Below are 23,144 nucleotides of genomic sequence, written 5' to 3'. Positions count from 1 at the left end.
CGATTCTTCTGGACGGATCTTTACTGGTTAAATTTATTTCAGCTCTAAGTATTTAATATCTATTTAAGCTCGGTCATCCGGGAGGGACTCAAGAGTAGAGCCGCTGCTCCTCCACATCGAGAGGAGCCAGTTGAGGTGGCTCGGGCATCTGGTCAGGATGCCTCCTGGACGCCTCCCTGGTGAGGTGTTCCGGGCACTTCCCACCGGGAGGAGGCCTCGGGGAAACCCAGGACACTCTGGAGGGACTATGTCTCTCGGCTGGCCTGGGAACGCCTTGAGATTCCTCCGGAGGAGCTGGAAGAAGTAGCTGGGGAGAGGGAAGTCTGGGCCTCCCTTCTGAAGCTGCTGCCCCCGCGACCCGACCCCGGATAAGCGGAAGAAAATGGATGGATGGATGGTATTTAAAATCTAGGTGTTTTATGGGAATGTGGATCTTTCAGATCAATTTGAGAAGCAATTTTGATAGGTAAAACTTTATTTTTTTCTGTCACGTAGCACGGGTTGCTGGTCTTGACTTGGACTTGGGTAGGTGGTCTCGACTACAACACTGCTACCTCCTCCTTGGTTGCATGTCCTCTCCTACCCACCTTCTTTCCATCCCCTTTCTGTTGGATTTCTTTAAAAATAAATGCGACTAGTGGCAAAAAAAAGTGAAGTTCATGCTATGTTAGGACAGGAGACAAGATGTTTCATCCCTGAAATGATAATGCATAGAATCCCATATCTATGTCTAAACTATGTTATAGAGTAAACGCAATAAAAACATGCTTTATCTGTGGCATTGTTCATTGAAATGGCACATTTCTGATGTATTAAAATTAAATACGATTGGTTCACTTTATGATATTGTATTAGGGATTAGGTAATGCATTCAGCAAGTACTTTTACTTTTAATACTTAAGTATTTTTAGAAGCCAGGACTTTTTTACTTTTACTTAAGTACAAATGTTAATGTGGTAGTTTTACTTTTACTTGAGTACATTTTTGTCTGTGTGTTTGTACTTTTACTTAAGTACATTTTTTGAGTACTTTCTCCACCACTGGTGATTGGCCCTCATGGGTGATCGGAATCGGCAGGAAAAAATCTTATCGGCACATCTCTAAGAATAATATATTTTTTTCTAGTAATGTTTTCATATAATACAACCATACTTCAATACATAATTCATTTTACATGACATTTGTAAACATTTGTGCTGCCACTGCACCCTTCCTCTATGCCCATCGTTTTTCTGAAGTTTTGAAAGTGAAATCAAATGAAGTACACAGTAAGCTGACTACCTGCAGGTCTTCTTGACAGAACTGAACAAATTATAAGTGTAGCTACTTCATGCCTTATAGCTGGCAAAAGGAACGTACAGTAAGTCAGAATGTACATTGTTTCTTTATGGAGTATTTCCATTTCAATGCTGATGTAACAAAGTCCAACACAACCTCCTCGATAGTGTTCCTTTTAGCACCCATGCTCTGGAACAATTCGACACTTCAGGATCTTCAGGTAATTCTGGATCTTGTTTGAATCACGGCGAAAGCAATAGAGGAGATCGTAGTCATTCATGAGTCGCCATTCAGCCCTGTCAGACGCCAGCAGAGTCTCCGGGGAACCCAGGTTACCAAGAGAACTGCTTATTACTCCCAGCATCTGCATCTGAGGCACATGAACACACATGATTACTTCAACTTTCAAACCAATACCAAAATGCTCTTATTAGAGGTGTGCCGATCGATCGGCCACCGATCATAATTGGCCGATTTCGGTGAAAAAGTGAATGATCGGTGATCGCCGATCACGGTCTCTTGTTGCCGATCACACAAACCGATCACCTGCATCTCATTTTGCAGCCTGCCTGTGCAGCTGGTCTCCTCTTTCCTTCACACTGCGCAAGCGCGCAGCAACAAATCGTAAGCGATGTCGTGTGGAACTATATCGCACTGAGTGAATGGGGAAGTTTGCATGTTGCGGCGGAAAATTGAAGCATGTGGGGTGAAGCACGTCAAAATGCATCAACACGACGAATCTAATATGGCATAAAAACAATGCCATACTTGACGGAGTTTGGCTACATCGAGGCTCACTGCAGTAAAAGACATATGGAGGATCAGATAGCAGGTAAAGCAGCGCACAGCTACAAACACTCACCCGGATTAGCATGACGGTCAAAAAGCTAAACAAATAACCCGCAAAATTATTTAAGTCTTCGAGCTGCGATGTAAGATGCTGGTTCTGTTCTCGCTGTTGAACTGCTGCTACGCGCTACAGGTAGTAATATTTCACAGACGGAGCGCCGCTTCTGTTCCACCTGGTAGTGACTCTCACACCGAACCTCTGTTTAAAGCTGCAGCGTCCAACCTAAAAAAATACATTTTACGTACGTATTAAAACTTTTGCTGTCCTAACATGAGACAGATAATTTCTGAAAAAGTAATCAATCTCCTACCTGCTCTGCATAATTACTCCGCTCAGTCAGAAACAGCCACTCAGAACTAGCAGTAATCAGCTAGCCGCTATGCTATCAGGAAGTTTTCATTCAGTAACTCAGGATTGTTTATTGTAATGGAACCTGTATTTGCCTTTGAATGTTAAGTTTTATGCTTGAATTTTTTGGCAATGTTGAGAGGTTTATTTTGACTTTTTGCATTATTTAGCCTCTTCAGAGCCTTCATATGTTTTCAGTCTGTTAAAGGTAGTATTACCGATAACAGTACAATTTGCACAATGCCTGTTTTGTTTAGTTTAGTTTTCTTCTTGGAAAAAGTTATTAAAAACAAGTTTTTGTTTAAATTAAGGTAAATTCATGGTTCCTTTTTCTACATAATGTAACCGGTAGTGTTTATGATAAAAAAATAAATAATTATGTGATCGGTATCGGTGATTGGCCGTGATCGGCCCTCATGGGTGTTCGGCCCTCATGGGTGATCGGAATCGGCAGGAAAAAACCTGATCGGCACATCTCTAGCTCTTATTGATAGTAAACCACATATATAAAAGCATCTTAATATTTATTTGGGATACTGAACAACTTTCTTCAAAAAAATATGACATTCAACTCATCTGTCTTCAAAAAACCTGGTTTGGGGAAAAGAAACTGGTAAAGTAGTCTACAGCTCTGGTGATCAGGTGGATAAGACAAGTTAACCTCAAGCACTATCAAACAGTAACAGTTTCATGCACTGAGGCATTTTGTTCTAAAATAAATTACTTTAGGAACCAAAAAACAACAAAAACATAAACCATGCAGTGTCCTCTATGAAAGCTCTCATGAGAAATACAAAGCCTTTTACCAACCGTTTACCCACCAGAACTACTTTCACCAAATTCCTTTAAAACTATTTATATTATACACAGATATAATTTCCTTTGTCTTGAAATATCAGTGCTTCAGTGATTTAGGTCTGAAAGGTTTTACTGTGTTGTCTTATTGACTATTAATATGTCATGACCATGTGCTAAAGCTTGAAGAAATAATATTGATAGAACATAACTTTAGAAATATATTAAATTATGAAATATAAACCATATATGGTGATTAATACAGTGATTTCCTGCTGGAAACCTTTAGTATATAAGCAGCTTTGGATAGCTTACATTCTGGGTATCTATCAGAGTCTAAAAAGTGGTTGAAAAAGAATAGAATCCATTTTTTTTCTTTTTTTTGTGTGGCACCACATTCCTCAGAGTTAGCTTCTGATTGGTCCTCACCATCTGGTGCTGAGTCCTTTGCTAAACACACCTGCCACTCTACAATTGAGTTCTAAGAGACAGAAACAGAACGTTCAAAACGTTTTACCTTGTCAGTGAAGTTTATCTTTTTGAGTGAATGTTTCTGTTTGCAGCATGATGTGCCACATTTATTTAGTTTTCTTTTTTTCATTCTGCTTTGTTTTATTGTTACTGGGTTCAGTTCAACAAACATAACCAATGACATTCAAATTTACCAATGACTGCCTGATCGGAACCAGAGAATTGGGAAGAGGTTTACCCTTCAGGTAAGCTGAGGCTAGAGTGTCACCTTCATCAGTGAGCCAACCATTTCATTTCACAAAACATGCACTCACTATTTCTGTTCTGTCTTAGAAGTTGAACTCTGAGAGGTTGGGTTACTCCAAAACTTTGAAAGAAACCATTTTCCTTTAATGTTTGGTATTGAAATTTATAACTGTACACAAAGTCTGAAGAAAGTAGCAAGAGACCTAAGTCATTGTAGCTAATATTTCAAATGTTCACTATTTGCTCATAAAACCTTCCCCTCCTTTTCCCCCATCAGTTTGTGTTGAGTATTAGTCTATTTTTTGGTGGTTTCTGTTCTTTGTACTTAATTATTTCATTGGGACAACAGATTAATGAGAAAATAAAATATCCTGTTGATTAAAAAGGTTCCTGGTCTTTTTTAGTGATGTTAAGTAAATTTTAATCTGATGAGTATAAATAATCTCCTTACTTAGAATACTCAATCTGTAATAAAGGTGGTTCAGAATCATTCATCTTGGTTTATGATGTAGATTATGAGGACGTGTGTGCAGGCATTTACCTTCTCAACCACTTTCTGCACACCCCTGCGTAGTTCATGCACCATTTCGCTCATTTCCAGGGACTTGTTTGAGCTGAAGTTGTTAAATTCACGGTGCTGAGCCATGTTCTGATGAAAATGCCACAGAGGTTCCCGCCACGCGACCAGGAGCTTCAGAATCACCTCGGTCAGTTCCTCTCTCTGCAGAGCAGCAGGACATGTGGAAAGGAGAGCTTGTTCATCGTTACAGCTGTACGCAGTAACTGCTTAAACCGTTGCATTGAAAATCAACACACAACCTAGTACAGTTGTGTGTTGTAAAAGGTAATAACTGAAGGGGAACCCAAAAGGTTACATGACGTTTCACTATGATGTAGACAGATGATGTCAGGAAGAGGAAATAAGTTCCAGAAAGGTTAACTCACCGCTATTCTCTGAGCATTCTCTTTGCCATTTGGAGTTAGGATGGTAGACGTGTGGCAGTTGCGACTGACCCGGCCAATCTGGTTCTTACTGGGAAGGAAGTAGAGTTCCTGATGGAGTAGACATGAATGAGAATGTCAAAGGTCAGGCTTCTTCGAAATGCCATCTGTGGACAGAGTACGCAAGTGATTAATATTAGTGATGCTTTCTGTGTGTGTGTGTGTGTGTGTGTGTGTGTGTGTGTGTGTGTGTGTGTGTGTGTGTGTGTGTGTGTGTGTGTGTGTGTGTGTGTGTGTACATGTGCATCACTAAATAATCGTAAGAAGAGCAATGGAAGACAGGTTACAGAGAGCATTTTGCATATTACAGTCTATGGTGCTGTGGTGCTGTATCAGAGCAACATATTGCACAGAAATGTATTCTGCTCCTCTCAATGCCTTTCTAAATCTGTTGAACTGACATAATTAGTGATGTTTGGTCCTAATGGCCCTCATGACTGGAATAAAATAAAAAGGAAGGAAGAAAATTGCTGCAGCTAAAACATAAGTATTGTTTGGTTTTTATTAATACCATTAGCTTTTGGTATCTTTGCCAATTTTATATTTCTCTTATTATTTTTACTAAACTTAATTTTATTTTCTATTTTGTCATTTATCTACCTGTGATGTTGTGCTTGTCGCAAAGCACTTGGGTCAGCTTAGGCTGCTGTAAATGTGCTATATAAATAAACTTTGACTTGACTAGAATACATTCAGTCAAGATAATTAATTATTACTGTCGAAATTCAGTGTATCAGTATTGCTAGTTTCACTGCAGTTCAGAAAAGCAGTGTGGTATGCTTAAATCAAAAAGGGATTTTTGATTTAAGCAAGTAATTTAAGCAAGAGATGTTTCCAGATCTCTTAGAACACTTAATGTTGTCAGACAGGTTTTGTTTCAGTCAGTTTTTGATTTCACAGGTCCAGCTGTAATAAAGGTCTGGGTGTGACAAGGAAAACTGAAGTTAGTTTCCATTAAATGTAGTTAATAATAGTAAATTGAGCAATGAGGTAATTCATTTTTCATGTAGGACCAGGTTGGTTTGGACAGCTAATTTTCTCAACATAAAATTAGAGCTTAAAAAAAGAGGTTTTGGATTTACTCAGGTTATCTTTCTCAGGTTATTCAAATTAATTTACAAATGTTAAACTTTTTAACATGATAAAAAAAAACAATTATTTTAAAAATAATTATGAGGGTGAAAATACAGTGTATTTATTTGATCCTCCTCTAACAAAACCTTTTTAGGCATGATAACATGTTTAGTTCCCCCTTAAAACAGAGTAATGTACTGTATGTCCTAAAATCACTTCTTAACTTCATTTAAACCTTTTTTTAATTATTTGCAAAGTAAGGTTCACCAGCAGACAAAACTGTATAATCCTAACCAATCACTGGCATAGCTAATAAAACAGGACTGTTACATCTGATAGATCGAGTAGAAATGCACTCTAGACACAACGGATACACTCAGAACGACAGAACACAAGTATATCAAAGAGACTCTGATACAAATCATTAAAAATCCTCAGGAAATAAGAAAAAGTCTTACAAATTCAGAGTGTAGGTCATTTGAAATGCCATGCATCCTGGCTGAGTGCTGAATGACCCGGTCAAACAAGTTGGCCAGGGAGAGGAAGTGGCATCCAGTCTGGCCGTTGGTGCAGCTGGATGCTGCTCTCATGCTGCTCAGCCTGCTGCAGAGTGCCAGGTAGACTAGCACCACCAACACGGGGGAGACTAAGAAATGCCAAAGAAAGAGAAAAATGAGGAAAAACAACAAAGACCGGAATATTGAGAAAACTCACAGTGACCGTCAAGAATATGGACAGTGAGTAAATGAATGAATTGATACATTTTCTCCATGTTTTCCACATTAAAACCTAAATGTTCCTCCTTTTTTTCAAAATATTAAAATGGATTCTACAAAAAGCAGCAAAAAAGGTCAAAACCTCATGCAGTGACAGACTGAGAAATTAGATGGGATGTGAAGAGACAGAAGTCCTTTTCATGCATGATACCTGCCTGGTCTGATGTGTGCAGACATCCTGTAGGTGCAGAAGAGTTTTCGTCTCTGGTGCAGAAATAAATGCTTCAGTTTCAAGACAGCAGGAGCTTTATATGAATCCTCACTGATAATTCGGCTGGTAAGCAAAAATAAGGAGGAGAATGTTAAGAAAGGATGGGGGGAGAAGGGAAGCAGGGGCATGTGAGTGATCAGTCAGATCACTGTAAGCCCAACCCTAAGAACAATGAGTCATTCTAGAACAGTTTCTTTTGTGTTATTATTTCCAGGTGTTGAAAGCATTGTAATCATGCTGTCTTTCTTCGTCCTTCATGACAGATATTAAAGATATGTCCTTTAATATCTGTCCCTCAAACTCATATACTATGGGAGAGTAGGTATGATGTATGACTAGGTAATATCGTATGACTTATGTTTTTATTTTAATGCTTATGAACTTTGACCTAATGACCTTATCTGAGCCCCGAGGTAGTTATCCTGGGCTTTTTTTCTACAGCTACAAGAAATCTAGATTGTCTTTAATTCTGTCATTGGTGTAAAAATGATGACAGAACTTTACTCTGACCTGTTCATGAATATCTGTACGTAAGCTCTCCTATCATGTACATATTCATAAACCTGGTGGTTATGTATGTATGTGTGTACCATGCACTTAATACTTTGTGGGGATCATTTTCCTGACACATATTACTTTGTGGGGACCGAAGCCTGGTCCCCACAAGGAGAAATGCTAATTTTGGGTCAGGGTTTAGGTTTAGGACTAAGGTGTGAATTGAGTTCAAATTCAAAGTCAAAAATACTTTATTAATTCCAAAGGGAAATTAAATATTGTAACTCAATTATTTAGATTCTTCAAAGAGTTATTGAAGATGGTGATGACTGTTGGTAGGAAAAATCTGCAGCGGTCTGTACTGCACTGAATCTGACAAAGCCTCTGACTGAAGATGTTCTGCACACAAAAAGTACACAATAAGGTTTTTCCTCTGCCTCCACCAACTAAGCTACTTCAGTCTCCTTCCAGGTCCCAACAGGCCACTCTTTCAGGTTCTGTGTCTCAGACAGGAACATGTTTTGGAGTGAAATGCTTGTATCTACCCCAGAGCAAAAGCAGGTCAGCCATGTTGGTACATTTGGAGGAAGAAGGGAGGAAGTTTGCAACTGTGAGATGAGTATCCAGGAAATTTTTTTTTGAGATTTTGACTAATCCGAACTACTGTAGTGCATTGTTCACAATTCAAAACAGTAAACCAGCCCAGCAGTTCCTTCGTTACGTTCTTTTTAGAATAATTTTCCTTTCTTTCCTAAATAAAGCTTTACTATATTATTCCATATACTCTTTCTGCATAGCCTACAGACTCAGCATGTTGACTAAGTAAAATTTTGTCCTATCAGTGTGTGCATCATAATGTCTCACTCCTTTTACATCCTGTTGCTGAAGGTTTGTTGTACTAAAAGGATGTCATTACTTCATTAAAGACGATTATGTGATTCAGTCTAAAAAGCTTAATCTCATAAAAGCATTGATTTGTTTTGGAGATTGAAAGCAGTACATTATCAGAGATGTTTCACTGATAATTGAATGATGATTACACATGTGACCAAGCTACATGTGCAGACAAACCACACTTAGGCTTCCATGGGAGGCTGTGTTGTCAGGCAGATCTTCTCATGTTGTCATTTTTAGACTGACCTGCAGAGTTAAGGGGTCAAAGTTTCGTTCACGAATGCCCACAGGACACTACAGTCACTGGATCTGACCTTTCAATCCATAATTACAGAAATCAAGTTTTCCTGGTAGACAAAAAATTAAAGAAACCTTATTGATGTGTTTGAACAATGGAGATTTGAAAGTTATCTTCTGGTTAAAATCTTTCCTGAAATAAATGGCGTTTCAAATACTAGACTAAAAGTTTATAAATGTTCAGAAGTTTGGAGTAAAGAAGAGTAAATTATTGGAGATTGCGAAATTTTTCGTAATTTTTGCTAAAACTTTTTGAACTTCCAAAGTTGTCTGAAATAAAGATGGTAAGATGTAAAGATGTGAAAAGAAATGTATTTAATTTTTCTGTTGTGAAGGATTGAATATCTTAAATATTTCTCACTGGAACAAACTTCCAGAAAACTGCAAAACAGCTGAAACACTGAAATTGATTAACAATAACTGGAACACTGATGAATATATTTGATGTGCATTTGTTTGATGATTATTCTTGATGATTTTGAAGATGGTATTTGACAAAATGTAATGTTTACTGCTTGTTTCGTAATTAGTTACTGTATTATGTTTGTATAATGTAAAGCACTTTGAACTGCGTTGTTGCTGAAATGTGCTGCAAATAAATTTGACTTAAATATTGCTGTTAATTTCTGAGAATGTGACTCCCCATAGTTGGAGGGTGTTAGTCACAAAGTCAGTGCTCCTGCCATAATGAACAACTTTCCTGGAAGAGCTGTAAAGTCTGCCTACTTGACTATTTAGTAAAGTGTTTATGCTGTTATTTTTGCTCTATATTTCTGTATGTCACTGACAGGTGGACAGTGCCTGACAGATAGTCATTATGTAGATAGATAATCGTCGGGTAAATCTTCCATGCATTTGGACTTATGTTTGTTGTTAGTTTGTAATAAAAAAAACTCATTTGATTCATCCACAGTGTGTTCTAGAAGCTGAAGGTTGGCATTTTGGGTCATTCAAATCTAACAGAAAATTTTTCTCCAGCAGATGCAATCTGTGTCAGTAGGTAGATCAACACTTGTTTACTCTAATAAACAGACTATTTGACATTTTATTGTGTGCTTTGATGATTTTTGATACTTAAAAAATTTGTCTCCAAAGTATCCCGCCTTTAACATCAGTGTATTTCCCTCTCGGTGTATTATGGGGTTCTTCCTTTCTATGGTTGAGTCTGATACCGTTGACATTGCCAATGTGCTTTCATCTCTGCTTATGTTTTACAAACAAGTACTTTTTATTGCTTTTCACGCTGGTCTGGAAATTCATCCTAGCCGAACGGATTTGTACATCATCTTTGGATATTATTCAAGCGTGCTTCAATTCATAATACAAATCAATAAAAACAAACAAAACACTGGCCTTCATTCTGCTTTCATACCACCCCGAAGAGGCAGGGGGCAGTAACTTTAACATTCGATTTGTACTCGCCGGAAACACAACGTCATCCCGATAAATTAAAGGGAGAATGGCTGCAGTTACAGAGGAGCAACAAGACTCCCCAATGAGAAAAAGTAGCGATCAGTTAAAAGAGAAGGTTTCTCAGAGGAATGAAGGAGTTCCTGATGATTTGGGGGAGCAGGAGGACTACGGACCGGAGTTTCTGGAGACGGAGCAGAGCGACATCCTGAATTCCTCCAGGAATGTTTGTGAGCTGCTGGAAAAGATCCGAGAGGAGACCGAAGCTTTGGAGGAGCAGGTCGGTTGGCTCAACTCTGAGTAAACACAAGTTTATGACAATATAAAATCCAATGTGAATGTCTCCTTTTTTTATTCAGGTTGTGACTGTTTGCAGTTCTGTTCCTCCTAAAGTTGCAGCAGCTCTTTCTGCTGCAGTGGAGGTCAGATGTTCTCTGGACGAGCTGCTGCAGAGAGAGCAGCTCATCTCCAACAAGCTGCAGCAGGTAGAGCTCATAGAAACAACGATAGAGATAGTTTTAGGTCAAAGTGTCCAAAGGTCAGATTTAAGCCTGAGATCATCATGTGAACAGTTCCCACGGATTAATGCTGCATTTCCCCCTATAGATCTTACCACAGTCTGTCTCTGTCCAGTTGGCTCCATGCATTTTCTTTCTGTTATTTTATTAATCATTATTTCAGCAATCAGTTATTTGACGATTAGTCAATTAGTTGGATAAAACAATAGCCTCATTCTACAGATTTGTCATTGAACCACTTAAGCTTTTTCTATACATTATAAGAAATTCATTAAAGATGCAAATAAACACATAACCCAGTTCTTTTTTTTTTAAATTAATAACAAAATAGTCATTTTAACTGACTAAAATACTTTCTTTAGTGAGTTTGAACCAGGTGAAGTTAAACATATTTACAGACAAAGATTTTTATTTTAAATGCAAAATGTTTAAATATTGTTTATAGTTCAGGGTTAGTTTCTACTCTGAATGTGTAGGATTTTTTTTTTTAATCAATTACTAAATTATCCATCCATCCATTTTCTTACACCTTTATCCCATTGGGGTGCCTATGTCCAGCTGTGAACGGGTGAGAGGTGGGGTCACCCTGAACAGGTTGCCAGTCCATCGCAGTAGAGCTCATAGAAACAAGTACTAAATTAATTGAGGACTGTTTAATTAATTGACTCATCGTGATTAATCATTTCAACCCTAGTCATGTTATATGTGTGTTTTATGATGTTTGTATTTATGATGATCTTGTTGCTCTTCTCTAGCACCTACAGGGGACCAAGCAGTGGATGGAGGATCTGGGCCAGACATGTAAACATGTGGATTTCATAGAGAGATCGATGAAATACCTGAAGTGCCTTCACCACATGGAGGAGCTTAGGTACAATAAACATGGTTAAGAGCCCGGATTAGTTATTAAATACAAGGAGAGAAACTCAAAACAAAGACTCAGCCTCTTTTAGACCAGATCCAAAAAGTTCCTTTTTTTGTTCTCGTCGGTCCACAGAATGTTTTCCCAGAAGACTTAAGAGTCAACAAATGTCAACAAATTTAGAGAAAAAGAATTAATATGATGGTACTGTGCATGTGTGAGAAAACATTGTGTGTGACTTTGTCTCCTGATTGAGTTTAGGAAACATTTTAGTGCATCTCATGCAAGGTTTGGTAGGGCTGTTTGTTTTGTTGTGGTCTAATCCCACTGTATTTGTGCGTGTGTGTGGTGTGTATGTGTGTGCTGCTGTGTCCACAGTGCTGCAGTCCAGCAGTCTCTGATGATCAACAGTGTGTGGGATGCCATAAAGGGAGTGGAGAGCATGACAGCCCTGGACTGTGGTCTAAACCAATCCCAATGTTCCCATCTTCGTGACTTTCTCCGGAAAACTCTTTGTTTCTGGCACAACATCATCAAGGATCGACTGACCAGGTAGCTCTGCCTCAAAGCCCAGGCTCTCAGGAAGTCAGATGCTTCAGAAGTCTGATTCTTCTTTTTTTCTGTCATAGTGATTTTGAGAAAGTGTTGGCTCAGCTGCAGTGGCCCGTCATCACACCGAACCAGTCAGTGACTCCGCCTGCTAACCACCAGGAGCTGAGCAGCCAGCTGGAGGGACTGCTGCTGCAGCTACTGGCTCTGCAGACCTCGTATCCTTTCACATGTACAGAGCTGCTCAGTACAATTAGAATATTACATTAAAAACCACTGAATGCAGAAATGTGGGGAAAGCGTGTTTAATACCTGCTTAAAGGTTGTTATTGTCAGAGGTACTTTTAGTCTGACCTCATCAGAACTGTAATTTATTGAATCTGACTGTATCTTACATTTTGATTTTGAGTTTGACCATGAAGCAGAGCCTGAACTGAGTAGAGATTGTTCATCTCAACATGGCACACAGGTCCGGTAAATACGTTGGGTTGTTAACTCAGAGAAACTCCAGTCTCTAGTTGGCAGCAAAGTGTTTCCAGTTATGGTCTCTGGTACATATGGAATATCAATCATAAGTCAACTTGGCTGCATCAAAGCCAGTTTCATCCGAGCCTGAGAACTTCCATTATTGAGACTCCAGGGGGTGCCATCCACCTTTTCATGGCATAGCAGTCCTCTTAAAGCTGCTGCTGTCCAACTTCATTGTCCACACTTTTCTACCTAACTTTTTTCTTTCACTCAACTTCCCATACATTCTGGTCCACTGCTCTGTAAACAGCCAGTTTCTTAAGCAGTGGGCGTTTATGGCTGACTGTCCGTGTAGAGGGCTAAATAACCCCTTGTACATCTGTCAATGCATAGATATGACTATAACGAAACATTTTTTTTAATTCTAAATTTTTTATTGTTCTTAAGTAAAAATGTAATTTCATAAGAATATTTTATGAGTTTTGAGTTTAAAGTAGCTGGTAGTACTAATCAAAAATAATGTTGTGTGAATGTAAAAATCTCTCTTTGAATTGATTTGAATGAGTAAATGAACATTCAGTGATATTCTAATCTATTGAGATTCCCCTTTAACAGAAATTATTAAATGCTACAGTAAGTAATTCAGCTATTGAGTAAGTAATTCAGCTATTAATGTTAAGTTTTAATCATAAATCAGAAACACTGACTGCAGTCAGCTTCCATCAGGCCGTTAGTTTCTGTAACCGCCCCTCAAAGCGATGACCTCATATCTCAGAAGGCCTCAGCCTCCACCCAAGGAGCGCCGCCTGGCTCTTCATCCACCCTGTCCCCTGCAGCACTGCCCCTCTGCCTGCCCATTCAGATCATGCTGCAGCCGCTCACCAAGAGGTTCAGATACCACTTCTATGGAAATCGCCAAACCAACTCCATACACAAGGTTTGTCCTGCACTGAACACCCAACGCACAGCGGAGCGTGTTATAACGCTAACTCTTCTCCCCGGTTCCTTCATGTGACATTTACTCTCAGAAGGAAAAGTAAAATAAACTTGAAGTCTTCCTCCTTAATGACCTATATGTTTAGAAGAAGTTCTATCAACTTGTTTTCATATGTTTCTGCTGTTGCTTTGTTTTCTATTTGTGGACTGCAAGCTAACTGTGAGACAATCTCTCTGGGGATTGGTCCTAATCTTCCTGTCAGTTATTTTCTTTCCATCTCTACCCAGAAGTGTTTATGTGCTTTGAAAGTTTATGTATATCACTGGAGTTTAATTGACTTTTTTTGATGCTGCAGCTGAGTTTCACTTACAGATTTATAATTATTAAAAAATCGTTTTTACTGTTGAGGAAATGAAAATGCAGTAGACAGAATATAATAAAAGTAATTTTAATGTTAATATGTCTTTCAGGACTCCTCCTTTAAACACGTTCCTGTTTGGTTTAGTACCTTCTTTTATGAATCACTGTGCGGAGAAATGTGCCGTTTGAGTTCAGCTCTACACTAACTAGACTGGTTCCCTGCTTTAGAAGAGTCTCATTATATGTGTGTGTTCTAGCCAGAGTGGTACCTCACTCAGGTTCTGAAATGGATGGAGAACAGCACCACCTTCATGGAGGAAAAGATTCAGCCTGTCTTTGACCGGTCTGGACAAACCATCAGTGCTAAGGTATGTTGGTTATGAAAGAGAAATAAAATGGATCCAAATCTGGCACTGAGATCAGTTCTAGCTTAGTTGCAGTGATTACCTTAAACATGTAAAAATCTTTTCTGAAAACTTAGAATGGAACTGCAGGTACTCATTATAAATGTAATTATTTATTCCTCTGTCAGACCTTTAGACTGTTGTTGGTCTCACTGAATTTAAATTTCATGTTTTTAATGGTTGGACTGCTTGATTGTTAGAACTAAAACTGTTTGGCCGGACCCTCTTGGAAAGTAGATATTTGATCTCAATAAGTTGTTTCAAAAATGTTTAAATATATTTATTTTAACTTTAACATATGATCTTCTTGTTATTAATCTATTAAAATTAAAACATTAAAGTTCAAGTTCTTGTTTTGTCTAAAATTATAATGTATAACTCTAGGTTTTAACATCAGAAAGTTTCACCTACAAATCCTCTGACTTCAGAAAAAAAAGGAACAAAGTCTCCTGATGGGTGACGAGAGAAGCAATCTGTTGGCTCTGACTGCCTGCAGGTGGCGCTGTGTCAAGGCCTGGTGTGTTTAGTCCAGGAGAAGGTAGCCAGTGATGCGTCTCGAATGCTGTATGATGATGGGCTCTTCTGCCACCTGGTGGAAGAGGTGCTGCAGTTTGAGAAGGACCTGAGAAGCCATCATTCCTACCCGGCAGCGCTGCCCGCTCTGCTCCACATCCTGCTTGACGACGCCTTCCTTCAGAAGTGGCTCGCCGTGGAGAGGAAGAGTGAGTTCTTACCTGACTGCCGTCCATCAGTTTCTTCCTCTTTCGTTGGGTCTAAAGCCGTATCTTGTCACTCAGGGCTCATGTTGCATCCTGTCTGTGTAGGAAACAACTCTGACATCTGCTGGAAAATTCTAACTCAAACTATTTGGTCATTTTTGCCCATGATTCAGTGACTTTAATTTCTTTGTTCTTTTTGTGGTTTGGAGATGATGTTATGAAGTTGGTGGGCTACAAAAGCTCCCAGACCAGAACACCAGGCAACGTGGAGCATCCTCCACGTTGCCTGCGTCACTTCCTGTGCTTTTCTCTCCGTTTGCTCACAGTGGCTGTGGAGAAGATGGATGCTATGCTGTCAGCTGAGGGAGCCTGGACTTCTCAGTACAAAGACATCAGTGACATGGATGAGCTGAAGGCACCAGAATGTGCAGAGACATTCATGACTCTCCTGCAGGTCATCACAGGTATGACCTCATCCTGTTTTCACACATAAAGTAGAAGCTGAGAAGTGTTGTTATGGCCAGGTGTGTGTAAACTCAAAACCTCTTCAAGCCGGTCAGTTATCAGACATAGACTCATCCAGAATAACTGATAATCTGTACAAAGAATTTCTGGTCATTTTGATGATTATAGATAAGGTAGAAAAGCAACAGGAGTAAGAGGATTTTGAAGCAAATGAGTAAAAAGTGTTCCATTCTGTGTTAAAGGGACAGTATTATACAAAATTGACCTTTTTTTTTTTTTTTAGCTATACATCATGTTATGCTATTCCCTCATCAAAAACATTCATGCATGTTTGAGAAATCCTTTAATCTCCATGGCAACCATTCAGCTGTGCTAAACTCCTTGGTGGACCTAGCACTGCCTTCAAAGTTTCCAAGATTCAGAGCTTCCTCCTCACAGAGCAGCCCTCCACAGTGACTTAGCCACTCAGCTCCTTCAGACTAGCTAGCAGCAATTAGCAAACACTTGGTGTAACTGGACATCAGCTGAGCTCATTATAACAGCTACTTCTCAGTTCAATGCTGTTAAAATGTTGTTAAAGGGTTAATAGAGAAGCCATATTGTGATGATTTCCTGAAGACAGAGATTTCTTGTAAGTCATATTTGATATAAATAGCATTTTTATAACAACCAAAGGTAACATAATTACTTGATTATGTTATAAAATGGCATGTGGGCCTGGAAAATACATAATACTGTGTCTTTAAACCGCTCCTGACCCAGAGATAGAAAATGGATAAAGTTTTGCCAAAACTGAAAACCACAATAAGCTCATTTGAAAAAAGCACTACATATTTAATTATAATATAGATTCCTCCAACCGTTTTGGTAACACTTTATTTGAGGGGGTGTGAATAAGACTGACATGACACTGTCATAAACATGACATAACACCTGTCATGAACATAAAGAAGTCTTTGTGAATGTCTATGAATATTGCATAAAGTGCCATTAGGTAAATAATGACACTTTTAATGCAAAGTTGCTCTAAAAGTTGCATTGAAAGTCCATTAAAAGTGCCAACTTTGCATTAAATTGTCATTATTTACAAAATCATGCAAATATTTTGTAAATAATATTTGCATGATTTGTAATGGACTTTTAATGCAACTTTTAAAGCAACTTTGCATTAAAAGTGTCATTATTTACCGAATGACACTTTATGACAACAGTCAGACATTCATAAGGACTCGTTCATGTTCACGACAGATGTTATGTCATGTTTATGACAGTGTTATGTCAGTCTTATGCACACCCATTCAAATAAAGTGTTACCACAGTTTTTTGTAAACTGTGTTTCGTTGCAAACTTGCAGAACGGTATCGGGCCTTGCCCAGTCCTGCAGCACAGCTCAGGTTTTTTGGGTTGCAGAAGGAATTGGTTGATGACTTCCGCATACGACTAACTCAGGTAAGGATGACTCTGGATGTCAGCTTATCATAAAAAACTTGTTTCATAACGCTTTGAAAAACATAAAATCATGAGTCAGCAAGAAAACCTCACTAGCCTTAGAGAGCATGGATCAGGAATCAGACACTTCGCTCTGCGACATCAGGAACAACCAGAATGTCCAACCATAATAAAAGTCCTTTTTTTTTTGTTCCCAGGTGATGAAAGAGGAGTCCCGCTGCCCACTGGGGGTCCGGTACTGCGCCATCCTCAATGCAGTCAACTACATTTCAACCATTCTGAGAGACTGGGGGGACAATGTGGTGTGTATGGGTTTAGGTGACTGCAGTTCTAGCAAAAGGTTGTGTACAAGTCTTAATGCTGAGCTTTTGAGCAGAACAGGAGCTGTAAAATCATCCTGAGTTTTACAAGTAAAGCTTTTGCTAAGTATGAAGCCAGAGATGCAGAGGAATGACAGGGAACTGAAGGCTACAGAGTGTGTGACTGCTTCCTGTGTGTGTGCTCCAGTTTTTCCTCCAGCTGCAGCAGGCTGCAGTTTCTCTGGGACAGCAGGAGGTTCTGGGCAGCCTGGAGATGACAGAAGTCGGGCGTCTGGCCTCCTTGGAGGGGTCTCTGTTCGATGGTCTGCTGTCACTGCTGGATCGACTGAAGGGAGACATGTTGGGAAGACTGCTGCACTTTCTAATGAGAGACACGGCTGAAAAAGCCCAGCCATACTGTCAGGAAAGGTGAGTCTGTTAATGTGCCACACCCAGTCACAAATCTGATGGTTTTTGTCCTGGTTAATTGACCTTTTTTCAATATTTGACTCAGTTTTTATTACGAATGTTTTTTCAAATTAAAGGTTCATCAGAATAGATGGATATTGTGCTGTTTCTCCTGTCGTAGATGGTTGTCCATTCCACCTCCTCAAGACCAGTCTGCCATGTCCCTGTCCAGTTCAGCGTGTCCCATGATGCTTTGCGTGAGGGACAGACTGTTGAACCTTCATCAGGTCCTGAGTGTTTCTCTGTTCCAACTTGCCTGGCAGGGTTTGGCAGAGAAACTGGACAACTTCATCTATCAAGAGGTGAGAGCTTTGATGTTTCTGTTTTGTGATATTCATAGGTTAGCTGATCTAATATAGTAAGAGATTTTACTATGCCCACAGTGCTTCACACCGATACACTCAGCTGCTTTATTTCACTGTTTTGGACATTTCCTGGGGGACATCAGGGTGAACTGGTTTTATTGGACTGTACTGGTGGCATAATGCACACAGAAGACCTCATGTTTAGGTTTAAAAAATGAATAATGAAAACTCTACTACGTTTTGATTCTTTGTCTGTAGGACTAAACGAAGGTAGCTTCTTGTTGTCTGTGATTGGAACTGTTCAGAAATGTTCAAAGATTTGTTTCAGTAAAGATTACATTAAAAACAAAACAATAGACAGTGTTTGATCACAGAGACTACAAATTACAGCGTAAAGTAAAAGTCCTCTCTGTGCAGATCGTCTTGTGAGAAAATTACAAACGTTTGCAAACAACAGTCCAATTTGTCCATGTGTAGATTTGTAAAGCCAGCAGAGCCATACCCCGCAAGACCTTTAGCTTTATTAGTTTCAAAAGGTGAGCAGAGAGACACAAGGTGGAGCACAGGGCTGTTGTCTTGTCTGCTCTCAGTAGACGTGGGCCCTGGTTTCCAGGTCAACTGTACAACCTGTTCCGTCTGTCTCTCCGCAGGCTGTACGTCTGGGTCAGAACTCTATGCTATCTGCTGGGCTGGGACTTCTTGTCTCAACCAAGAGGCTGGTTGCTTCTTCTTTACATAACAGAAAATGTTTGAAGCCAAGAGTGGTAGTCCAGTTTTATCAGGATTATGTTCATTGGCCTTGAAGAATGGTTTTCTTTCCCAAAACATTTGAAAATTCTTAATAATTTCTATCAATGCAGGTATTTTAAGCCACTTATGTGAGGGGCAGTATGACACACAGAAACAATCAAGTTTTTTATTATAGTCCATTCAGCAGCAAGGCAGTTCAAAGTGTGTTACATTATAGAAATTCAAAGTCATAAATACACCAAGTGGTAAACCAGGAAATATTACATTACAAGCAACTCTAAACAGGTTGGTTGTAGCCTTGATTTAAAGGAACTCAGTGTTTCAGTATTTTTGCAGTTTTATGGAAGCTTATTCCAGAAAAATGTGTGATGCTTCTATGCACCACACATTTCAGATTTGTGGTCCATAGAAGCTGAATGCTCCTTCTCTTTTTTTGGTTCTGGTTCTTGATGCAGAGCAGAACCAGCAGACCTGGGAGGTCTGGAAGGTTGATTCAACAACAGCAGATCTTCATAAACTAACAGTATTGTAAAGTCTATTATCTCAGTGAAGGACTGTAGAACATATAGACATTGAATGAGTGGGGTCCTAGGATTGAACCTTGGGGTACCCCACATGACTTCAATCAGAAGTTACCTATTTACACAAATAAATCCCTGTTTTTTCTGTAAGATCAGAACCAGTTGAGTACTGGAGACTCCGACCCAGCTATGCATTCACTTCAGTAATATAAGATGGGTCCAACAGAACCAACATTGTGGTTCTTCCACAGTCTGTCTTTATGTGGATGTTATTGAACACTTTGATGAGGGCAGTCTCATAACTGTGGTAATCATGGAAACCAGACTGAAAGATGTCAAAGCAATTTGTCACCGTTGGGAAGCTGTTGACATCTTTTTCAATAAGGTGCTGCCAATAATTTCATGAAATGTTTCTGTCTGCCAGGTTATTTTGTCTAATCACTTCAGTGATGGTGGAGCAGCTCAGCTTCAGTTTGACATGACCAGAAACTTGTTCCCTCTGTTCGGCCATTACTGCAGAAGACCTGAGAACTTCTTTAAGCAGTAAGTGTTTGACAGCGGCTCGGCTTTTCTGCAGCACAACGTCCCACTGACCAGGATCCAGAGATGGAAAAGGGCAGAAGGCCAACATGAGATCCTCCTGATATGACGACATTTAAACACTAGAGCTACACAATACATTAAATTGTCGTCATCACAATACCGGTGTGTTAAATATCACAGTCACAAAGGGCTGCATGGATGGAGGGACTACAGTTGTCAGAGCCTGCTTAGTCGATTATTATTGCTAAGAAAGAGGGCTAATCACAACTGATGTCAATGTTACAATTTCCTGGAATCATACAGCCCCACTAAAAATACTAGTGGTTCACCAATTGCAGTTTTCTGGCCGATCACCGAGCTTTAAAAACTCTGACCTGCCAACAGTTGAGGAGAAAGTACTCAAAAAATTTACTTAAGTAAAAGTACAAATACACAGACAAAACTGTACTCAAGTAAAAGTAAAAGTACCACATTAACATTTTACTTAAGTAAAAGTAAAAAAGTACTGGCTTTTAAAAATACTTAAGTATTAAAAATAAAAGTACTTGCTGAATGCGTTACCTAATCGCTAATATCATTAAGTGTACCAATCGTATTTAATTTTAGTACATCAGAAATGTGCCATTTTAATGAACAATGCCACAGATAAAGCATGCTGTGTGTACTCTGTAACATAGTTTAGACTTAGATATGTGATTCTATGCATCATAATTTCAGGGATGGAAACATCTTGTCTCCTGTCCTAACATAACTTTCACTTTTTTGCCACTTGTGGCTTTTATTTTGAAAGAAATCCAACTGGCAGGGGAGGACATGGAACCAACTAGCCACGTAGCAGAGTTGTAGTCTAGACCAGACCACCAAACCCGAGACCAAATCTCGGCACCCCGCGCTACGTGACACAATAAAATTAAGTGCACCTATCAAAATTGCTTCTCAAATTGATCCGAAAGATCCACGTTCCCATAAAAACACCTAGATATTAAATACCTAGGGCTGAAATAAATTTAACCAGTATCAATTCAAACTCTTCATTCTGTTTTGCTTTCATCTCTGTGTCACAATCCACAGAGGTCTCCTGCGATTCCTAAAAAAAAAATTATGCCCTGGGCGGTTGCCCATATTGCCAATGTCAGAAACCAGAACTGTCTGCACCATTAAATATAGCAATTAACGGTAAACAAGGCTCAATTATGAACACTGTCTAAGGCGCAATAAGCAAGAAGTAACCGAGCAGAAGCACAGAGACTGTTCTCATCCTCCCTCCTGCTGCAACGTCTGCCACCATGACAGGAGACGAAAACAAAGAGGAATTAGCATGCTCTGCGTTCTTATGTTCTTGTTTTATTTATTCGCCAATTAAATATATATATGAAATAAAATAACTGCAGTGTGTACGCACGCAGTGAGGCTTCAGTCTTATCAACCTTTGTAAAGATCCGTCCAGAAGAATCGGATCGTTACTGAATGTCATAAAACTATATTGCAGACTTTGGTCACAGCGTTGTCCCATATATGCAACACCTCAGTCAAAACCTCCACACAATAATTCAGCGCATGAGTGACAAATTTTTTTCATCGCAGTGTCTCAGTCAGTACAGCTAGCTTTGCTCACGTCCACTTAGCTTACCTTTCTTTAAGCTTTCCTTCCAAGTGACGCTAAAAGTTGGACCAAGTCCCCACCGTCTGTGAAAGCGAAGCGCTGCTGATTTTACATGTTGCCATATTTGATGATTTATGCAGCGCTATTATATTACTGACGATTAGACAGACATCATCTCCCACTCAGAGGAAACCACTGCGCATGTCTTGGAGCTCAGCGTGCGAGTAAAGGTGGAGGCGATGGGTGCTTGGATTTTACGGCGCCACCTCAAGTCCCTGAACTTCACATTTTAACGGTCAAAAAGCGCAACACGACTTGGATGTAACGAGTAACGCGACAGTTTTGTAGAAATGTAGTGAAGTAAAAAGTATGGATACTTACTGTAAAATGTAGTGGAGTAAAAGTAGAAAGTATCCATTATTAAATCTACTTAAGTAAAGTACAGATACACGAAAATTGTACTTAAGTACAGTATCTTTGTTACTTCCCACCACTGCCTGCCGATATATTTTTTTGTTTATATGAAAAGTTAGTAAATATAGCAGCTAAGTTAGCAACAGCGGGGTGACTGATTTTAACTGCAGACATGATCTGTCAGGAGTCTGTCAGTCAGCCCTGTCTCATGGCAGAGCAGCCACTGATTGTCTGAAAATCAGCCACTGATTTCAGACCTTTGTGAAGGTAAAGATCGATTTCTTTGTTTTTATTTGTTGATAAATGTTTTTGTGGAACCATATGTAATTGTTTTCTTTCCCCGTCTTCCTTTGTGTCTTTGCAGTGTGAAGGAAGCGTGCATTATTTTGTGTCTAAAGGTTGGCTCTGCCATTCTCCTGAAGGATCTCCTTAAACGCTCCGAGCAGGAGACAACAGACTTTGAAGATCCTTCACCAGAGTCTGCTCTGAATGAGTTGGGAATTTTCTGCTTGGCACCATGTGATGTGTTAATCCTTCTCAACCTCAAAGCTTCATTTCCAGGAATATAACAATGACTGTTTGACTGTATTCCTGTTATGTGGAGCATGGATCAGATGAGCTGAAAGACTGAAGTCTCATCCTATGTATTTTCATCTTGCACTCTTAAATCCAAAACATTGCTTCTTGCATAAGGATTAGAGTTAATAAATTCTGATTCCTCCAATTTAATGTTTATCTTTGGGTCTTTTTGTCATTATGGTGGTTGTTTCACTTATTAAACTTCATCAGAGGAGGTTCACAAACCAATATAACAAAGGCTGTAACATCACAAATGAGGACAAAGTTGAAACGCTGTGAATACTTTCAAGATGAACTGTATGAAATTTACAGTGCAGTATTTGCTAGTATTGCCTTTAACTGCCTTGGTTAAACCTTACGGGGTTCCTTCCTCCAGCTTGTCCCATTAGTATGCAGGATTTCTGACCCATTCCTCCTGACAGAACTGGTGAAAATGGGTCAGGTTTGTGGGTAATCTTGCTCTGGCTTTGTGATGGCCTTGCCAAAACATCAACCTTCTTGTCCTTGGGCCACTCCAACTGAAGGTCATTCTCTATCTGGAAGACCCATTGGTACCCTGGCTTTGACTTCATAGCTGATGTATACAGATGTCACTTCAATGTTTCCACATAATGTTCTTTCCTCAAGATGCCTTTTATGAAGTGCACAAGTTCCTAGCAAAGCAGCCCCACAACATGATGCTGCCACCACCATACTTCAGTTAGGATTGTGTTCCAGACAACAACCATCCCCATGTTTCCTTCAAATGTAACAATGGTCATTATGGTCAGACAGTTCCACTTCA

The 23,144-nt window shown here is 39.4% G+C and overlaps 2 protein-coding genes across 2 annotated transcripts; one reads left to right on the top strand and one right to left on the bottom strand.

The window, feature by feature from the left end:
- Window positions 1-475: 475 nt before the first annotated feature.
- Window positions 476-6,708, bottom strand: prl2 (prolactin 2). Its single transcript, XM_008401551.2, has 4 exons — window positions 6,523-6,708; window positions 4,934-5,041; window positions 4,530-4,709; window positions 476-1,648 (listed from the first exon to the last, which is right to left on the bottom strand). The coding sequence occupies exons 1-4, from the start codon at window positions 6,652-6,654 to the stop codon at window positions 1,454-1,456; spliced, it is 615 nt and encodes a 204-aa protein (XP_008399773.2). The 5' UTR covers window positions 6,655-6,708; the 3' UTR covers window positions 476-1,453.
- Window positions 6,709-10,163: 3,455 nt separating this feature from the next.
- On the top strand, window positions 10,164-22,510 carry rint1 (RAD50 interactor 1). The gene is made up of 15 exons (XM_008401550.3): window positions 10,164-10,427; window positions 10,507-10,632; window positions 11,421-11,536; window positions 11,906-12,079; window positions 12,157-12,294; window positions 13,301-13,481; window positions 14,099-14,209; window positions 14,742-14,967; window positions 15,291-15,428; window positions 16,784-16,878; window positions 17,076-17,180; window positions 17,386-17,606; window positions 17,767-17,947; window positions 19,646-19,764; window positions 22,146-22,510. The coding sequence occupies exons 1-15, from the start codon at window positions 10,197-10,199 to the stop codon at window positions 22,348-22,350; spliced, it is 2,367 nt and encodes a 788-aa protein (XP_008399772.2). The 5' UTR covers window positions 10,164-10,196; the 3' UTR covers window positions 22,351-22,510.
- The last annotated feature ends 634 nt before the right edge of the window (window positions 22,511-23,144 follow it).

The sequence above is a fragment of the Poecilia reticulata genome, chromosome 23 (assembly GCF_904066995.2).
Source record: "Poecilia reticulata chromosome 23, P_reticulata-male-v2, whole genome shotgun sequence".
In the NCBI taxonomy this organism is placed as follows: Eukaryota; Metazoa; Chordata; class Actinopteri; order Cyprinodontiformes; family Poeciliidae; genus Poecilia; species Poecilia reticulata.
Note: the sequence above shows the minus strand (reverse complement) of the source record. Positions and strands in the feature narration are given on the sequence as shown.